This window comes from Antedon mediterranea, chromosome 3 (genome assembly GCF_964355755.1).
Source record: "Antedon mediterranea chromosome 3, ecAntMedi1.1, whole genome shotgun sequence".
Lineage (NCBI taxonomy): Eukaryota > Metazoa > Echinodermata > Crinoidea > Comatulida > Antedonidae > Antedon > Antedon mediterranea.
Window position 1 is genome coordinate 34,339,747 of NC_092672.1, and position 18,265 is coordinate 34,358,011.

Below are 18,265 nucleotides of genomic sequence, written 5' to 3' on the forward strand. Positions count from 1 at the left end.
AACCTTGAATAATACAAGGTACTGTATCAAATAAACAGTATTGTTAAGAGTGAACTGTTAATGAGAAAAATATTATGATTAATATTAAATTATTACTATTTTTATTAATATTATGGTTCTTGTTTTAGAACGAGTCTTCTCTGATAAGGACTATAAACCGTAGGTCCAGTGTACACATCTAGTTCATGTGCATTTTAAAGAACCTAGTACATCTTTCGTGATGAGTAGGAAGTTACCCGGTGTACTAGTTCACACACAGCCACTGTCACAAACTCATAATAGTGCTATACACTGGGCCTCCTGAGAGAACAGTCTTTGACTGAAGAGGCTACCCAGTATACAGTAAAGAATAAGTGCTAAAAAAATAATAATAATTATAATACAGTAGATACAGTATATTAAACATTGTTCGTTTCTTCAATACTAATAATTGAATAATATTTCTACAGTTATCAGTTATCAATAGGCAGCACTTGCCAGCTTTATACTATGACGTTATCCAAATTCCTTCACTTGCACTGATGAAGGGCTAGTGTTGCTCGAAAGCTCTGCTAACTTTTCTGGCTGTTTTACTTCTCGTTTTGATTTAGCTTTTCACTTTTATTTTGTATCTCCATTGAGATCCAGCCACTGATGATACCCACAGCATTGTCATTTTTTCAGTAATTTGCCTTTGGATTTATATATAATAACACACAAAGAACAACAGAACAAACATTCCCAAAGATGGCTAGTTAGAAGTAGGACTCATTTTATAATACCATTCTATTATCTACACATTCAATATTTTTTAATGAAAATGTTGGCTGGTAAAATGTATCAATTCCATTAAAAAAAGGTTGGTTATCAATATCACATTATAATACAGAGAATGTTAGTACATTATCAAAAGCAAGAATATTATATTATTTTATTGATAGTAGTTAAATTCATATTTAATGTTTATGGCTTTTTATGGCAATTTACGTACTGTATAGTAAAAAAAATAATTTATTGTAATGTTTTTTTTTAAAGGCTTATGTTTGATATTCCTTTGGTTGGTCAATAAAAACCGCATTATAATAAGTTCTATTGTCAATTATTTTTATATTACAGAACGCAAGCAGAAGTTGCTCATACATGTCGTGGTACCATTAATCTAGCAGGTGCTTATATCGACACGGAAGATTCATGTAATTTTGTAATCTCTAGCGGAACACAGACATTTCATTTGAAAGCCGGCTCAGAGGTAGAGAGGCAGAAATGGGTGACTGCGTTAGAACTAGCAAAAGCCAAGGCCATTCGTATGACTGAAGAATTCTCAGGTAGCTTTTTATATCTTTTATTGAAATTTTTTTTAATATAACATAATCATCATGTTATTCTGTTATTTATTAATTTAATTCTTTGTTGTTTAGGTATGGCCCCTTCTCATCGCCTAGCAAAACCTTAGGAGGTTTGGGGTGGGGGGACAGATTATGTATAAAATGTCCAGGTTTTTAAACTTTTGTTAGACGAAAAGGATAAAACTTAACACGACACTGCGCTCCGATTATGAACATTAATATTAATAATTTAAACTTATATCAAAATAATATTTAGTTAAAACTAATAATATTTATTACCATTCATTTATTTAAAGACACCTTCCCTATGTTTTTTAGATCTATTTTAAGATCACAAACTATATTTAATGTAAAAATAATAATATGGTCCTATTGTGATAACTTTTTTCGTCTTTAAATGATTAAAAATGTGAAAAATAAGTTGATTCTAATAATTATAGCGGCCCGCTATAAATCCCAAAATGCACTGCGCGCGGATTGATATTTCTGTTTTTCTTCTGCAATTCACCCACTTTTCGATCCATCGTGAGGCCAAAACAAATGAAAGACTCCTCACTTTTCAGCGAAAATACCGGGTTTTCCCCAATTTGTATTAACAGAGTCTGGCAAAAATAGAAAGACAATTAATGCAGCAACTATACAACGTCAGGCTATAGCTATTGTACGATGTTCGTACGTTACCGATGTTTACCAGCTAGGCCTACAAAACTAAGCCTAGCTAGGCTAGGCCTAAAGACCGTCCACGAGAGGTCATTGCCGCGAGCTACTTAGGTAGTGCATTGTTTCTCACTTTTTATCATAATTTACCATAAAACGTACATTTAAGACAAGGAATGACCTGGTTTAATATTTTTTAAGTAATATATGTATTATTTTTACAAAACGTCACAAATTGTAGGGAAGGTGTCTTTAATTTTATAATCAATTGTGTTACGGTTAAAGGCCAAAACTCGAGTAGCGAAAGCTGATTTATTTTCGTCTTTTTTGTCACATTTGTTGATGAAGTTTCTATACTGTATATTATGTTGTGAGAGTGACAAATAAAGTATTTACATGTATCTTCTTTGAAATCAAGTTGCATAACTTTATAAGCGTTGACAGATTAAGAAACATAATTTTAGGATATATTATATTATTATGTTGTATAACCTGGAATTAAATTTTTAATTATTCCTCAATTAATATGTCATATGACATTTATGAATTTGTTTTTGTTGGTCAATGTACAATAAATTCAATTTGTAATTTCCTAATAATTTCCTGAAGAAAATGTTTCCAATTGACAACTAAAATTGATTAGCAATTTACTATAGAGGGAGCTATTTACTGTAAAGTAAAATCCTGAGAATAACAGTTTAACACAAAACATGGAGGAAATATATTCCGATTATTATACTGCGTTTCCTTTATGCACAAACAAACTGCCAGACATTTATAAATATGTTTTACCATTGCTGCGTATGCCGTATGTTATTACCATTAAAATTAATCATAAATTAGAATTAATAAATTAATAAATTAGAATAAATTAGAATTAATCATAAATTAGAAATGTTAAGAAACATACTGTAAACATAATAAATAAGTCATCACCAGAATTTATAAATTTACCATAAATGTCGTCAACATCTGAAGTTAAAAAACAGGAGGTGGTGTTGTTAGGTCAACAGTGCCCTATTATCGAGAGGTAAGGAGTGCAGTGTGTGACATCACAGGCTGTATTGTGTGATGGCTATGTGAAAGGAATCCCCTTTCCATTGGCCGCAGATTGTAAAATGGTTTGTAAGCAAGTAAGTGTGTAAACCTTTTTGTTGTATTTTAATGCAGAAAACAAGAGCTGAGTTCCTGTCCATAAAGCAAAACTTGTTAGCGCAGAGACCTATATTAATAGTAAATGTAACATTACATTTAATCAATACCGTACCCTCACTAGAGTGTTTGCCAGATATTATAGCACTCGCACTAGGTTTAGTATCACCATCAACTTTGTTGTTTGAAATAACCCAGAGGTGTTATAGACGTTCAATATGAATCAGATGAACTCTCTCTACAACAGATACATAAAACAGCTGCCAGTAAGGCCTAGCCTAGGCAGATTTCTAAATAGGAAAACATGCAAAAACGCACGGAACCATTATAGTGTAACTGTAGCCTCAAAAAAACGTTGGATAGTTTGTATTCAGGGAGCATTGAGTTATAATGCTATATTTAGAGACCTTCGGTGTACACTGTTCATTTATCAATGCTGAATCTATGTTGTGGCATTCGTTTGTCACATCAAAAGAAACATTGGTATAAATTTGGTATGTAGTAAATTAAGATGATTTCTTAACCACTTCCATGTTACGTGAGGGAATGTGGCGCAGTGTGTTGGACATGTGATTACTGATCGTGAGATCATAGTTCAAATCCAACTCTCGCTGCATTGCTTATAACCATAGGCAAGAAACCTTACTTGCACTTGCCTCTCTCCACCTAGGTGTATAAATGGGTACCGGTTAGATCAAGACACAACTTTGCATTGATTACTAGCTGCATTTTTATGGGAGTATGTTTCGCTATATTCGCTATATAAAAATGAACTATTATTATAGTATTAATAATAATAATATTTATTCGGCATGTTATATCAAAGCACAATCTTGCCAGGAGCAAGCAATTATAGGAAGGCGTGAACAGAATTAACTCTTGCTTCAACGTTAACAATAATTTATATTAAACATATGAAATATATTTAATATCTTCCTGGCCCTTTATTATTTAATTATTATCATTTTTGGAGAGTTTACAGTTTGTTCTTTACACCTTGTCCATCCATTGATGGGTTTTTCCATCTCTACAGTAACTTATTGGATTTGATCGTGTAATATTGTTAAACAGTCATAAACAAATAAGACAATTGTTTCCCGTTTCACAGTGGTACTACGTATGAAAGAAACCAATAAATTTTGATTAAATTTAATTAAACTACAGAAATGTATATCATTCAATATATTCCTGCTGGTCCTTTTTTATTATCATCTTAGGAGAGTTTACAATATGTTCTTTACACCTTGCCCGTCCATGGATGAGTTTTTCCATCTCTAATTCATTGGTTTGATCATGTAATATATTTATAAAACAATTCATAAATAAACAAGATAATTCTTGTTTCCAGTACAGTAGGTACAAATGAAAGAAAGCCACTAAATGTTGATTAAATTTAATTAAACTATTTCTTAATCATTCTACAGTATTCCAATCATTCTAGTTTTTTATAAAAGATATAAAAGTATACCTTTATGGTTTTATTATTGATTCGTTTAATCCTAGATATATCTTTATTGTTCGACATTATGATAATTGTACAATATTATAATTTATAAAGTCCCTCAACAGACCAACAATATTAATGTTCATTTTACTGGGTGGTTATATAATACCTTTTTGAATATGCATTTTGACTATAAAGTCCCTAAATCAATATGTGGTTGTTATAAGTAGTTTAAATATAATGGTACTAAACCTACTGTGCAGAACTGGAATAGATGAATGCACACAGCATTTACAGATAGTAGAAAAATGTTTCATATAAGTCTGTTATTATCCTGGAAATAAGTCTTTTTTTTTTAATTATTAACAAGAAAATGTACAAAATGAAAACTGGCAACGGTCCATATAAGGGTAGGATTATTCATATTGTATCGTTGGAACAGAAGGACAGCAACAACGGCTGTAAGTTATAGAGTTTGTTTAAAAACCGTGATGGTTAATGTTTATGTTGGCTCTTCAATACCGGTAATAACTAGAACTGTACTTGTTTTTCATCATTGGATAATAAGATGGTTGTGTATAGTGTTATAATTTGTACATTTCTATTTGGATTAGTTTTAATTGTCTTAACAATGTGGGTTCAAATAACAACAATACTTGGTTCTTTTAATAAATGTAAGTTTTTCTCATTCTTTAGGCACAATTTAGACATTGTACAGTATACCCACTATGAAGAGAGTCACAAATAGTATTACCTGTAGGCCTACACTTATTTTGTGAAGATTATACAATAAAATTAAATGATTTCTATAACATGTTAAATGATTTAAGCTTTGAGAACATTTATGCTATATTTCATAAGTGGAAAATGATGATGTTACAGCAGTTTGCTGTTCTATATATGGTTCACCTGGACTCAGTCCCAAGCATATTGGTATTATGAATGTTTTATGAATACCTGTATACACATTGATGTGAAGATTATGTACAAAAATTGAATGATTTTTATAACATGAATGTTAAATGGTTCAAACATGGACCAATAAATCAAATTTATAGGTCCTTGGTTTAAAGCTTCAATCACATTGACAAAGATTTTATGCGTTTTTTTTATGAATGGAAAAGACAATGTTGTACCTACCTGTTGTTCTATCAGGCTCACCTGAATTCAATCCCAAACTCTGTCTAGACTGAGAGATTATCCCACAAAGAACCAAGATGGTACTTGTTAATTAAATTAACAGGTCCCTGTTATAACTGAGGGCGTGTGGCGCACTGTGTTAGACGTTGGACTACTGATCGTGAGACCGAGGTTTCGAATCCAACTCTCGCCGCATTGCTTGTATCTGTAGGCAAGACTTACGTTTGCCTCTCTCCACCCAGGTGTATAAATGGGTACCCGGTTAGATCAAGACACAACTTTGCGCTGATTACTAGCTGCATTATGGAAGTATGTTTCCATACGTGTTTGTTCCAAAAAATGACTGGGGTAATAATGTTCAGCACTCAGAGGTTTCATTACATTAGGCGCTATATAAATCCAGGCTATTATTATAACTGTTTATCAGTGCCAGTGTCTAGTATTATCAATGTATTTTATAATCCTATAGATAATCAAGATATTTTATATCTTCTCTCTTAAGCTCTGTCCACAGTATCAAACTACTGTATTTTGACCAAAAATGTGATGTGCTCAAATATGGTAGTGATATACCCAAATATGGTAGTGGTATCATCATGTACATATATGGGCACAACAAATTTTTGTTGTCACATAAAGTTTGATAGTATAAACAGAGCTTTAATCATTGACCTATACAGATATCATTTAAAAAAATCCTAGTTACCTGGTCAATGGTATCATAGGACAAATTGATTAATTTCATTTTTTTTTTCAGATGACTCAAGTGAGGAGCTCCCACCGACTGAAACAGAGAAAACTGACATCCAGCATTCAATGCGTAGTTTTAGCAACAAACTTGAAGACTTGAACACTTGTAATGACCTGATCGTCAAGCATGGTGCTGCCCTCCAGAGGGCTCTAAGTGACCTTGAATCGGTGCACGATTCCACAGAGCTTCCAACCAAAATTAAAGCTATCACAGAACGTGCTACTCTATTTAGAATCACCTCAAATGCTATGATAAATGTAAGTTTACAGATCTTATATATTGTTTGATGGTTTGCATGGCGAATTAAAATGTTGATATAAAGTTTGCGGTATACAGTACCATGTACAGTATAATGAGAAACTCAGCAGTTCTTTTCAGAACTATATATACAGTAGGTGGTGTACCGCAAACTTTAGGAAGTCAGCCAATAACCACCAGAACAACACCCACCATTATGGACTGTACCATTGTTAGAGTGTGGGGTGTATGACAATGTTAGGTGTTTCTTTCCTTTCCCACCTTCTCCCCTCCTTTCCCACCTACCTTTCCTATGTTCTCCAATCTCCTCCTTTCCCATCTTCCCTCCCCTCTTTTCCTACCTTCTCACCTCCCCTCATTTCCCACCTTCTTCCTATCCCCTCCTCTTTCTACCTCTACCTAACCACTGATAGGGTTGTAATGTTCGTGAACAAACCATAAAGTTTTCTTAATAATTGAAAAGCTTATAGGAAAGCTATTGTCCTTGTTTCATAAAAAAAAATGTACTAAATGTTAATGTGGACATTTTTTTTTAAACACGGAATTTGATATATTGTTGACAATGAATTGCTATAGAGTCGTAGGAAATGGAACAAAGAAACAAAGGCTGGGTCTACCTTCAACTTAATTGTTAATAGTTGTATTGAGTAACCTAATTAGCATATCTCTAATTGAAATAAAAGAGGTATTGTATTATGTAATAATATGGGAAAACATGAGCTTTTTTTTGAAAGAATGACTGTAGATTAATTGTGAGTGTAAAATAGCTAGGAAAAAATGGTAAGTGTTTCATAATATTGTAGTGTTTTTTATTCTAAAGAATGAGAGATTTTTTGTTTTGTTGAGAAAACAAGGAACTTATTACTGATTTTATTTCCATTTTCAAGCATGTACAGTATTCTCCATTGGGCATATATAGTACTTCATAATACTAGTGTTTATTAAGGAAGGCTTGGCCGGTGAAAGTATAAGGAAGTTCGCTTAAGCTCTGTCTATTTTCAAACTTTATGTTATATAAAACAAATGTGATGTGCCTATATATGGACATGATGCTGTCATATCACTACCATATTTGGGCACATCACCCTTTTTTTGTCAAACTTATTTGATAGGAATTTAATAGTGTAAACAGAGCTTTAGGAAATATCTTGTATCACAATTGATTCCTTCTGTTTTTCAATACATTTATTTATTTTTATCAAAATAAATGTTATGCTGTGTATTATGTTGATAGCAAAAGATTAAAGATTAATTTAGAATGACATACAGTAGTCTTCATTATCATGATCAGGAACAAGAATAGGAACAATGGCGCCCTCTATAGCAACACTGTAAATCACAATGACTTTAGCTCCGTTGCTTTATTGTTGAATTGTGAGAGAAATGTCTAATTAATGGCACAGTACAGATGAGTAAACGTAAATTAACATTGGATTTATGTAATTAAATGAAGGCTTTTTTTCTGTTAAGAAAACCTACAGTACATCATTCAAATTATGCACAAGAATTACAATGTTAAACCTATCTCCCTGATACACTTTGCAATGGGACAGTTTATAATATAATAGTTGATAATTTCACAGTACAAAACTAATAGTAATAGGTGTTGTGGGCTTTAAACATCTACTCTACAGTACCTGTGCGGTCTTGTGTGAAAAAGTTACCCCACCTCCCATCATCAGTGGTTGTAAAGGTCTGTAATAATACTTATGAACATGACATGATAAAATGAATAAATTTATACTTATAGCTAAATATAGCCCAGTGGCCTAGATGTCCAAGTTACGACAATTCCTGCTGCTGATTGCGTTTCCATTGATGAGTTTAAATTTAATCAGACAGTCTGCCTACTATATTAAGTGAAATCGTGGAGTATACTGTATGCGCCACTATATAAGGATGATAATTGACTTTAAGATTCAACCAATGATTATTATTAGGCTAAGGATAATTATCATGATAAGACATCTCTTAAAAAACAATAATTTGCATATTTACAAGAATATGCATGTTAAGAAATAATGTGTGCCAAGCTAAAATGTCGTCCTATATTTAAGATCTAGTAATAGCTTTCAAACAATACCGCAATATACACTAACACAGTATATTTTAAATTAATTTTTTCCACTTCTAATGGTTGACCTGTATTGCAGTATGTATCCAGTTCAAATTTACTCGCTCTATATTTGGATTAAAGTTGAATTTACAAGATGCCAACTTTTATTTTAACAGAAATTCAGAAGGTTAAAATAAAATGGATAATTCTATAATGTCTGTAGCATCAAGATAGAATATTTATGTAGTAAATTAATAAATTGAACAAATGTTGTCACGATCTTTTTCTTAAGTACTTATACTCATTTGGCATAATCAATCGGGACGTTGAGCTAGTTTTTTTAAGATCAGTTAACATATTTTAAGCATCCAGAACAAACAAACCTGCATTATGTAATGTTAATTTACGTTTTATTATTCGAATAAAAAAGTACTTAACAGATTTTCAGTTGAGCACAAAGGTTTCCGAATTGAATACCCCAAAAATATTAATTGAATATCGGTTTGAAACAACCAGATGCTAGTAGTTTCAAAAGAGAACTAAAGCCCTGTCTACACTATCAAACTAGTTTGACAAAGTGTGATGTGCACAAATATGGTAGTGATATTCCCAAATATGATAGTGATATGACATCATCATGCCCATATACTATATGGGCATATCATATTTTGTTGTCACATAATGTTTGATAGTGTAGACAGAGCTTAAGAAATTCAGCCAAATCAATTTTTGTAAAATTAATGAATGAATAGAGAAATACATTTTAGAATACATATCTTATCAATGGAGGATAATTTAAACTCTGTCTACACTATCAAACTATGTGACAACAAAATGTGAGGTGCCCATATATGGACATGATGATGTACAGTAAACCACTACCATATTTAAGCATATCACTACCATATTTGGGCACACACACTTTTTTGTGTCAAACTAGTTTAATAGTCTAGACAGCTTTAGTGAACTATCCATTCAAATTATCATCATATAAAATTAATATTTACTAAATGTAAGAAAGTCTTGAAGCTAAGCAGGTTAATTTTCAGTCACTAGTTTTTCTTCACACAGTTGAATGTTTTCTTAGTTTAGAGTTGTGCCACAAGGTTCATCATCCGGATGCAATTTGCTTTTATTATTTCTATTGATGATATTGATTTCTCGCAATAAGTATGATGATGATGATGCGGTTGGGCTCCAAATTCCGCGCATGTCTTAATGTACTTTAAAGCAAAAGCTAAGTGCCTGGAAAAACAGATTATTAAACAATACTGAGATTAATATAAGTTTCACTTCTTATACTGTTCACCTGGAATACAGTATTCTGTATATTAAGCTTTGTCTACACTATCAAACTTTATGTGTCAAAAAAATGTGATGTGCCCATATATGGACATGATGATGTTATATCACTACCATATTTAAGCATAGCACTACCATATATAGGCACATCAAACTATTGTAGTAGTATTTTTTTCCCCTTTCAAATGAAATACAGTACTGTAGAACTCATTAAGAGTATACAGTATTTATGAGTGGAGCTGTGGCTTGGTGGCTATGATGCTTGGCTACCAATCCAATCCTGGGTTCAAGTCCTGTCATATGTCAGGGTTTTTTTCTCATGACAATTTACAACTCCACTCCCAAAGACTTAATAATAAGTCTTTGTTTATGTAGAGCATCTTGTGTATAGTTTGTCTTGTGAAATTATTAAATAGTTTATCCATCCTGTAATTGGCGGGTTACTCGCTGTTGAATGAGAATAAAATAAAATAAAATAAAATTTGAAAAAATAAAATTATGTTCAGGGAAGACATCTATTAAGGGCACTCTTAATAGTGTCCTCTTAGTAGGACAGTACTGTATACTATATTATATTAACCTGACATACTCTGTACAGTACTAGTAGTACTATAGTACTTTTTTTCCCTTTCAAATAAAATACAGTAAAACTTCTATTAAGGGGACATGTTTGGGACCCGACATAGTGTCAATTTAATAAGTGTTTTCCCTGAACTGTTTGCTGTATATATATCAACCTGACACACACTAAGGTTGTCTCCTTAATAGGGATTCAGCTGTAGTTTTAAATCATATATTTCCTCTCGTTCATTACACAGGAAAATGTCCCATAAAAACTGTCCCAATGGATGGGTTTTACTGTATAAGAAATACAGGTTACTACTCCCAATAAAGTGAGAAACATTTTAAGAATTTCATGTTTCAATCTATTTTTCTACTTTAGTGTATTAGAGGATGTGAAAATGATACTGAAAAGTGATATTGAACCATTGTAATTTCTCAAAGATCATTCTGGAAAATTGATAAACTACCGAGATATTCAACAAAAAAATATTAATTAAATATTTATAGACATACGCCTACGGTATTTAGTAAAGATAAAAGATACAAGAAAAAATATTAATAAGTTAACCGGAACATCGATTCTTAAAAGTTTAATTGACGGTGAATTCATAAAGCCATAAACTCATTAGTATGCATAATTTTCTAACTGCAAAGATACAGTCTCTAAAAGCCCTAGTTATTGACGTAAAAACCCCTTCTTCAAAATAATCAATTAGTGAATGAAATTTGAAGACTATCCAAATGCACGAACTTTGACCCAAGTGTATTGATATATGCCCTCTAGAGGTAAGGAAACGAGAAATCCTTGTAAGTAATCAGGCAGTGAATATTGATTGGTTGGTTTATTTGTGTTCACATGATTCGTCTCTGATAGGTTCATTATAGATTTGTTCACACAGCTCAACCAAGTCTTCAATCCAATACATTCCTTTCATATCACAATGTGTTTATCTTAACTTTAATTTCCATGGAATTTTAACTTTTTATCAGTGCTCAATTTTTTTTACTAATTTTAGAAGATCGTATAACATTTGATTGGATTTTTTTCTTTTGTCATCATCAGGCGTGTAATGATTATTTGGAACTAGCGCAAACTCAAACGAAGAAGTGGCAAAGAACTTTAGTGTCGGAACGTGATCAACGTATACGCTTAGAGGAAACGCTAGAGCTACTCGCCAAACAACACAACTCGTTAGAACGAGCCTGCCGTAGCGATCGAGGACCAGATAGCCTTGGCACACAAGGTAGGATTTTAATTATTCTTATTTCCAGCACATTTACTACTACTTGTCACAGGAAACCAGACTAATTCTTGTATGAGAGGAGAAGTGCCCCCCTCCACCTCCACCTCTTCCAAGTTGAACTTATTCTAATATAAGGGGAGTAATGCCTCCTCCTTTCCCAAGTTAAAATAATTTGTGTATGAGGGGAGTACAGTAGTGCCCCAGGAAACAAAGAGAAACATAAAAAATATTAAGCTCTGAATAACCGCTTGAAAAGAAAAACCCACACCTCTGCAAGAGGAACGAATTCTTTGTAAATACTTCATTCTTTAAAGCTCTGCTTACACTATCAAACTAGTTTGACAAAAAAGTGTAATGTGCCCAAATACTGAATGGTGGTAGTGATATGAACAAATATGTTAGTGAAATGCACTAATATGATAGTGATATGACATCAAATAAGAGCAAATTTATCACATTTTTTTGTCACATAAAGTTTGATAGTGTAGACAGAGCTTTACAATAAATAACGATGCCAAGGATAACTCATAAAAGTCATCAATGGACCTTTTTCCAAATGGGTCCTCTTTTTATAAACACAGTATGTATATTTTTATCTGAAATATGTCAAAGCTGATGTCCAAAAGGTAAATGAAATGTTCATAGCACAATAGCAATTACAGTAAAGCTCTGTTTACACTATCAAACTTTATGTGACAAAAAAAATGTGATGTGCCCATATATGGACATGATGATATCACATCACTACCATATTTGGGCATATATTACTATACTACCATATTTGAGCACATTACACGTTTTTTATCAAACTAGTTTGATAGTGTAGACAGAGCTGAAGAAAGACGCAAAGCGTGTTGACCCTGTGCAGCAAAGTATGAAATTCCTTTTACCAAGGTCGCTTTAAAATGTGTTCGCTGACGTCATACGGTCTTCTACTAAACGTGATTAAATGATCGTACTGCTGATTGATATGTACAAAATACATTAACATAAACACATGTTATTTATTTTAAGAATATTTAACAGCCAAACATTTCAATTCTTCATAACTGTTACAAACAAACAAAATCTTTGTATGTTGAAGTTTGTAAATAAAAATATAGATACTTTACTTTATCTTTTGTCTGTAATATAATAAGTTTAGGCTCTCATTCATAATAGTATTTTAAATTAATATGGTAAAAAAACAAATTCCAGTTCCTAAAAGTATTACACAAATCAAAATTTAAAAAATTTTAAATGACAGTCTCGTGTCCCAAAATATGTCCACATTCCCAACATTAGTGTCCTATTCATTATGTTACAAACAAGTTTACTAAATGTATTTACCTTAAAGTTTACATACATTTATTTTGGTAATTTTATGTTTACATTCAAATACATAACTTGACTAAAATACAGTATCACTATCATCATATACAGGGAATAATTTCGCCAGTGTAGCATAGCAAAAAGCTATACAAAACAACCTTCTTGCTACACATTTCTACAATTGTGTAGCAAAAAATACTATAGAAAACTATGTTTCTCGACTCTCGACATCAGTTTTATTAGCAATATTGCTAAACGAAATTTTAAGATGAAATTTTTCCCTGATATATGTAATTTCAAAATGTTTTTCATAGTACTCAACTGTATATCTATAACTCTTTGTTTGATACAACACTTTTTAGTAGATAAATAACTAAATGACAGTGTAACTGTAAAAGAGTATGTTGTTATTGGAACTTTATCGTTTTCTTTTATAACATGTAAAATTATTAAGTAAATTTATGTGTTGCGCATTTGTACAGTGTGACCGTTACACACTACTAACCACATAGAATGTCTCATGAGTTTTCAATAAAGCTGGCATGCAAAACAAAACATGATGCTAATTTAAGACCGTTGTGGACTTCACGATATCAAAGATACAGAACTCTATTTTAATTTGAGTGTATGTAGTCGACTGGGTGAGATAAAAATAAGGCTTGCGTGGAGGAATACACACATGCTAATTTAAGATATCATAAATACAAAAAACGACTCTTTTTCAAATAAATGTATAGTATGTAGTTGACTGAGTGAGATCTAACTAAGGCTTGTGTGCAGAAAAAAACATGCTAACTTGAGACCGTATTATCATGGAATTTATTTTTCTGTGGTACTCTATGTACAGGTAGTCCTTACTGGTCAACTTGTACTGGTGGTCAATTGGTACTGGTCGGGAAGCTTGCATGAGAATGAAAAGGACAATCAATTCTTCCACTTGGTTTTGAGTTATTTTTAACTATCACTCTTTTCAACCTTCTTCCTAGTGCTGTTTCATCTCTTCTTCCTACTGCTGTTTCATCTCTTCTTCCTACTGCTGTTTCATCTCTTCTTCCTACTGCTGTTTCATCTCTTCTTCCTACTGCTGTTTCACTCTTCCTAGTTCTGTTACAGTACATCTCTTCTTCTTAGTGCTGTTTCATCTCTTCTTTCGAGTGCTGTTTTATCTCTTCTTCCTAGTTCTGTTATAGTACATCTCTTCTTCTTAGTGCTGTTTCATCTCTTCTTCCTAGTGCTGTTTCATCTCTTCATTTCATTCACCTACTGTATCAATTGAAATGATGAAAACAACTAATTTCATCAATTTGTTTTTAGTAATCACATATTGTTCTTATAACCGTAAGTGGAAAGGCAAGGGGGAGGGGTGGGAAACATCTACTATAACTATATAATTTACATACCAGGATCATTCTGGGATTTAATTATTGGTGTTAATTCGATTATAGTTTATCTCATTATAAGGTAGGCAGTTCAAATCTAGTTCATACGGTAGTTAGGTTAGTTGGCTAGAGGCTATTAAAATAAGCACCGTAAATGCAGTAAGCCTAACGTATTACGTGATCTAGATTTAGACGTTTCAAAATCGAAGAAAAATGTGGTCCGAGAATTGTATCTGGATAGTAATAATTAGCAGTATAAAATGATATTTACTTCTGTTGCAATGACCTATAAAGAACACTAAACTATTTAAACAGGTGTGTTCTAAGAATCGCTAAGATTGAGAGTGACAAATATTTGTTTGAACGTACACAAACGTAGTTGTAATATGTCAAAATAGATTTAGAGAATTCTAAAGCTTTGTCTTCACTATAAACTTTAATGTGACAAAAAAGTGTGATGTGGCCAAATACGGTAGTGATATGCTTAAATATGTAGTGATATGACATCATCATGCCCATATATGGGCACATCACATTTTTTTTGTCACATACAGCTTGATAGTGTATACATGTAGCATAAACTGCCACATGATAATAAATGTATAATTGAGAGAGTAAAGGGATATCGGACTAGCCTGTGAGAGGCATGGGTTCGAGACTTGTTTGTGCCATTGTCATTTAAGCTTTGTCTGCACTATCAAACTAGTTCGACAAAAAAAGTGTGATCGTCCAAATATGGTAGTGATATGCCCAAATAGGGTAGCGATATACTGTATGACATAAAGTTTGATATACATGTAGTGTAGACGGAGCTTATGGGGTATCGGACTAGCCTGTGAGAGGCATGAGTTCGAGACCTATTTGTGCCATTGCTTGTATTGTATCCTTAGGTAAGACACTTTATATTCTCTGATTGCATTGTCTACCAGTGTGCTTAATTATTTTCCTATAGTGGGCACTACAGTCTTGGTTAGCCAGTATAAAGTAAAAATATAAAAAATTGAATCAAAGAATTATATTGTGTTCTGTACTTAGCAGTATTGAAATTAACTTCTACTTACTGAGTACATTTAAGGTACAGTGTAACTTCTTTCACTTTCACAATTTGTTTTACTTTCCCTATTTTAAACTGTTAAGTGCTGCTTATCTCAATATACCAACAATATTTCAACACCTTATTAGGTCATTTGTAGCAATTAGATCATCTTTTAGGATGACCTGCATAAGTGTTAAAATATTGAATGCGTTGGTATTTGTTTGCACAACAGTATATAAATACTATAAATAACATTTGAATGTTGTTATTTTACGAATAACTTATTGTAAAAAAGCGTAAGAGAAATGTCTTGCTCAACATTCATGTATTAAATATTGATTATATGGCATGAAATCTTAATGTGTTACACAGTAAGTAATTCTGATATCGATTGGTACACGCTGTGCAGTCTGCCGTTAATTATGAGCCCCTTGGTTATATCCTCTATTACTATACTGTATAGCAGGGATTGGGAATTCAAGCATTTGCATTGATTGGCGGTGAGCCGACCACTGTCACCTGCAATCAAGTCCACTATACTGTGCTAAAGTCTAAGAAAATTCGCTTCCATTATTTATAAAAATGGTACTGTTTTACATAAGTGATGCGTATATACTTTTCAGAATTATATGTACTGTAGTTGAAATGGAGAAGACAGCAATATGCTATACACAGTACAGTAGAACCACTCCTTTGCTACACCTATATATTCAGGGGAAATCCTATCCCATCAGGAGACTTCTCTGTTACGAGAACATTTGTTGGTTCCTAAAAGTGTCCCATTAATGGGGGTTCACTGGTAATTAAAACAAGTGAAGTTAGTCAAATATAATAATAATATATCTTTAATTCAAAATTATAACATACGGTACAGTACTACTACTAAATCCTCATGAATATAAATCAGAGGTTTTCACTTTTTTTTTCTTAAATTCTTGAGGTTAATAATTATTATTTTTCTTCAGGGAATGAAGATAACAACATTTTTAAATTAAATAAAAGAATTAATAATCAGAATAATTAAATTAGCAATGTTTTAAACAAAAAAATCTATAAAATCAGAACATTAATTTCAATAATACAACATTACCATTTTGATTGAGTTTGCTTCTGAAATTGTTTTTGTCGAATGAATATGTTCTTGAATTGAAATTAAATTGATAATTATTACTGATAAGCTCTGTCTACACTATCACATTTTATGTGACAAAAAATGTGATGTGCCCATATATGGATATGATGATGTCATCACTACCATATTTGAGCATATCACTACCATATTTGGGCACATCACTACCATATTTGGGCACATCATACTTTTTGTTGTCAAACTAGTTTGATAGTGTAGACAGAGCTTAGGATTAGATACTAATAAAATCAGAAGCAGTCACACTTCTTCAGTCGATCCTGCTATAATTATACAGAAAGATTATTGAAATGTTCCTTATTTTATTGTAGTAATAAACTTAGATTTCTTACTCAGCTACTGTAAACAAACAGCTGATTCGAGCAATTTGAAATGTCATCAAATTTGTGTATACATATATTTCACACAGAGTGAAATAAAAAGAATATTCTGTGAATTGATTCATAGCACCAGGTTATTGATTACTCCGTGATCAATATTCGTAAGCACCAATCAATCTCGGTAACGGACGTCATCAAGGTTGCGTGAAACTATGCATGTGTCAATTTGTATAGATTACCTCTGTTTTTCCTCCTCTTTTGACCATAAATTTTCATTTATTTTTAAGCTTCATTTACTGTGCTAAAAGAAAAGTAATTATCATAAAATATTTTACGTAGTTTATTAAAACCTGACCATGTGTTCTTGTTTGAAGTGGATGTTCAAGGACAAAGGTAGTGCTGCTTTTTTTTTAGTATTTTAAAATATTTTTACATTTTAGTTAGAGTACTAGTAGGTATAAATGTCCATGAAGAAACAAGTTAGTTCTCCATGTTTAAACATAAAACTGATCTAAATTTATTCAGTCTTACTTACTTTTTTGATGATAAAATATCTTGATTCTGATGTAAACAGTAAACAGTACTAGTTATGTTTCGTATCTTTTAAAATTAAACTTGGCTATAAATATAGAAAATACTAATATATTCTGGCTACTAGATAATAATATTATCTTTCGATGTAGTATTGTATCTATTACCTAATAGAAGTTAAAAGCAATTTATAGTAATTCCATTTAACTATGGTATAAATAAAATAAGACATATCATGGGACTGTAAATTATGTTAAAATATATAAAAATATATAAATCCAAAGGCAAATTACTGAAAAAATGACAATGCTGTGGGTATCAGTGGTTAGATCTCAATGGAGATACAAAAAAAAAGTAAACACTGAAAAAATTACAATGCTATGGGTATCAGTGGCTGGATCTCAATGGAGATACAAAAAAAATAAGCACTGAAAAAATGACAATGCTATGATTATGGCTGGATCTCAATGGAGATAAAAATAAAATAAGCAAAAAGCTAAATCAAAACAAATTAAACCAGTTAGCAAAATTAGCAGAGCTTTCGGGCAACACTACTGTAGCCCCTCATCAGTGCAAGTGAGAATACTTGGACAAAAATTGAGAATATGAAGCAGACAAGCGCTGCCTGATATACAAAATTATAAAAAA

The 18,265-nt window shown here is 32.0% G+C and overlaps 1 protein-coding gene across 2 annotated transcripts in view; it reads left to right on the forward strand.

Moving 5' to 3' along the window:
* The window catches only part of LOC140045327 (oxysterol-binding protein 1-like), a 32,737-nt gene that overhangs the window by 3,401 nt on the left and 11,071 nt on the right, over positions 1 to 18,265 (forward strand). The window contains exons 3-5 of one of the 2 annotated variants that reach the window (XM_072090181.1): positions 1,096 to 1,304; positions 6,476 to 6,726; positions 11,713 to 11,893. In XM_072090181.1, coding sequence (XP_071946282.1) covers positions 1,096 to 1,304; positions 6,476 to 6,726; positions 11,713 to 11,893 — 641 coding nt within the window. Of the gene's footprint in view, positions 1 to 1,095; positions 1,305 to 4,729; positions 5,253 to 6,475; positions 6,727 to 11,712; positions 11,894 to 18,265 lie in introns of those variants that run through there. The other variant, XM_072090182.1, reaches the window with a different exon arrangement.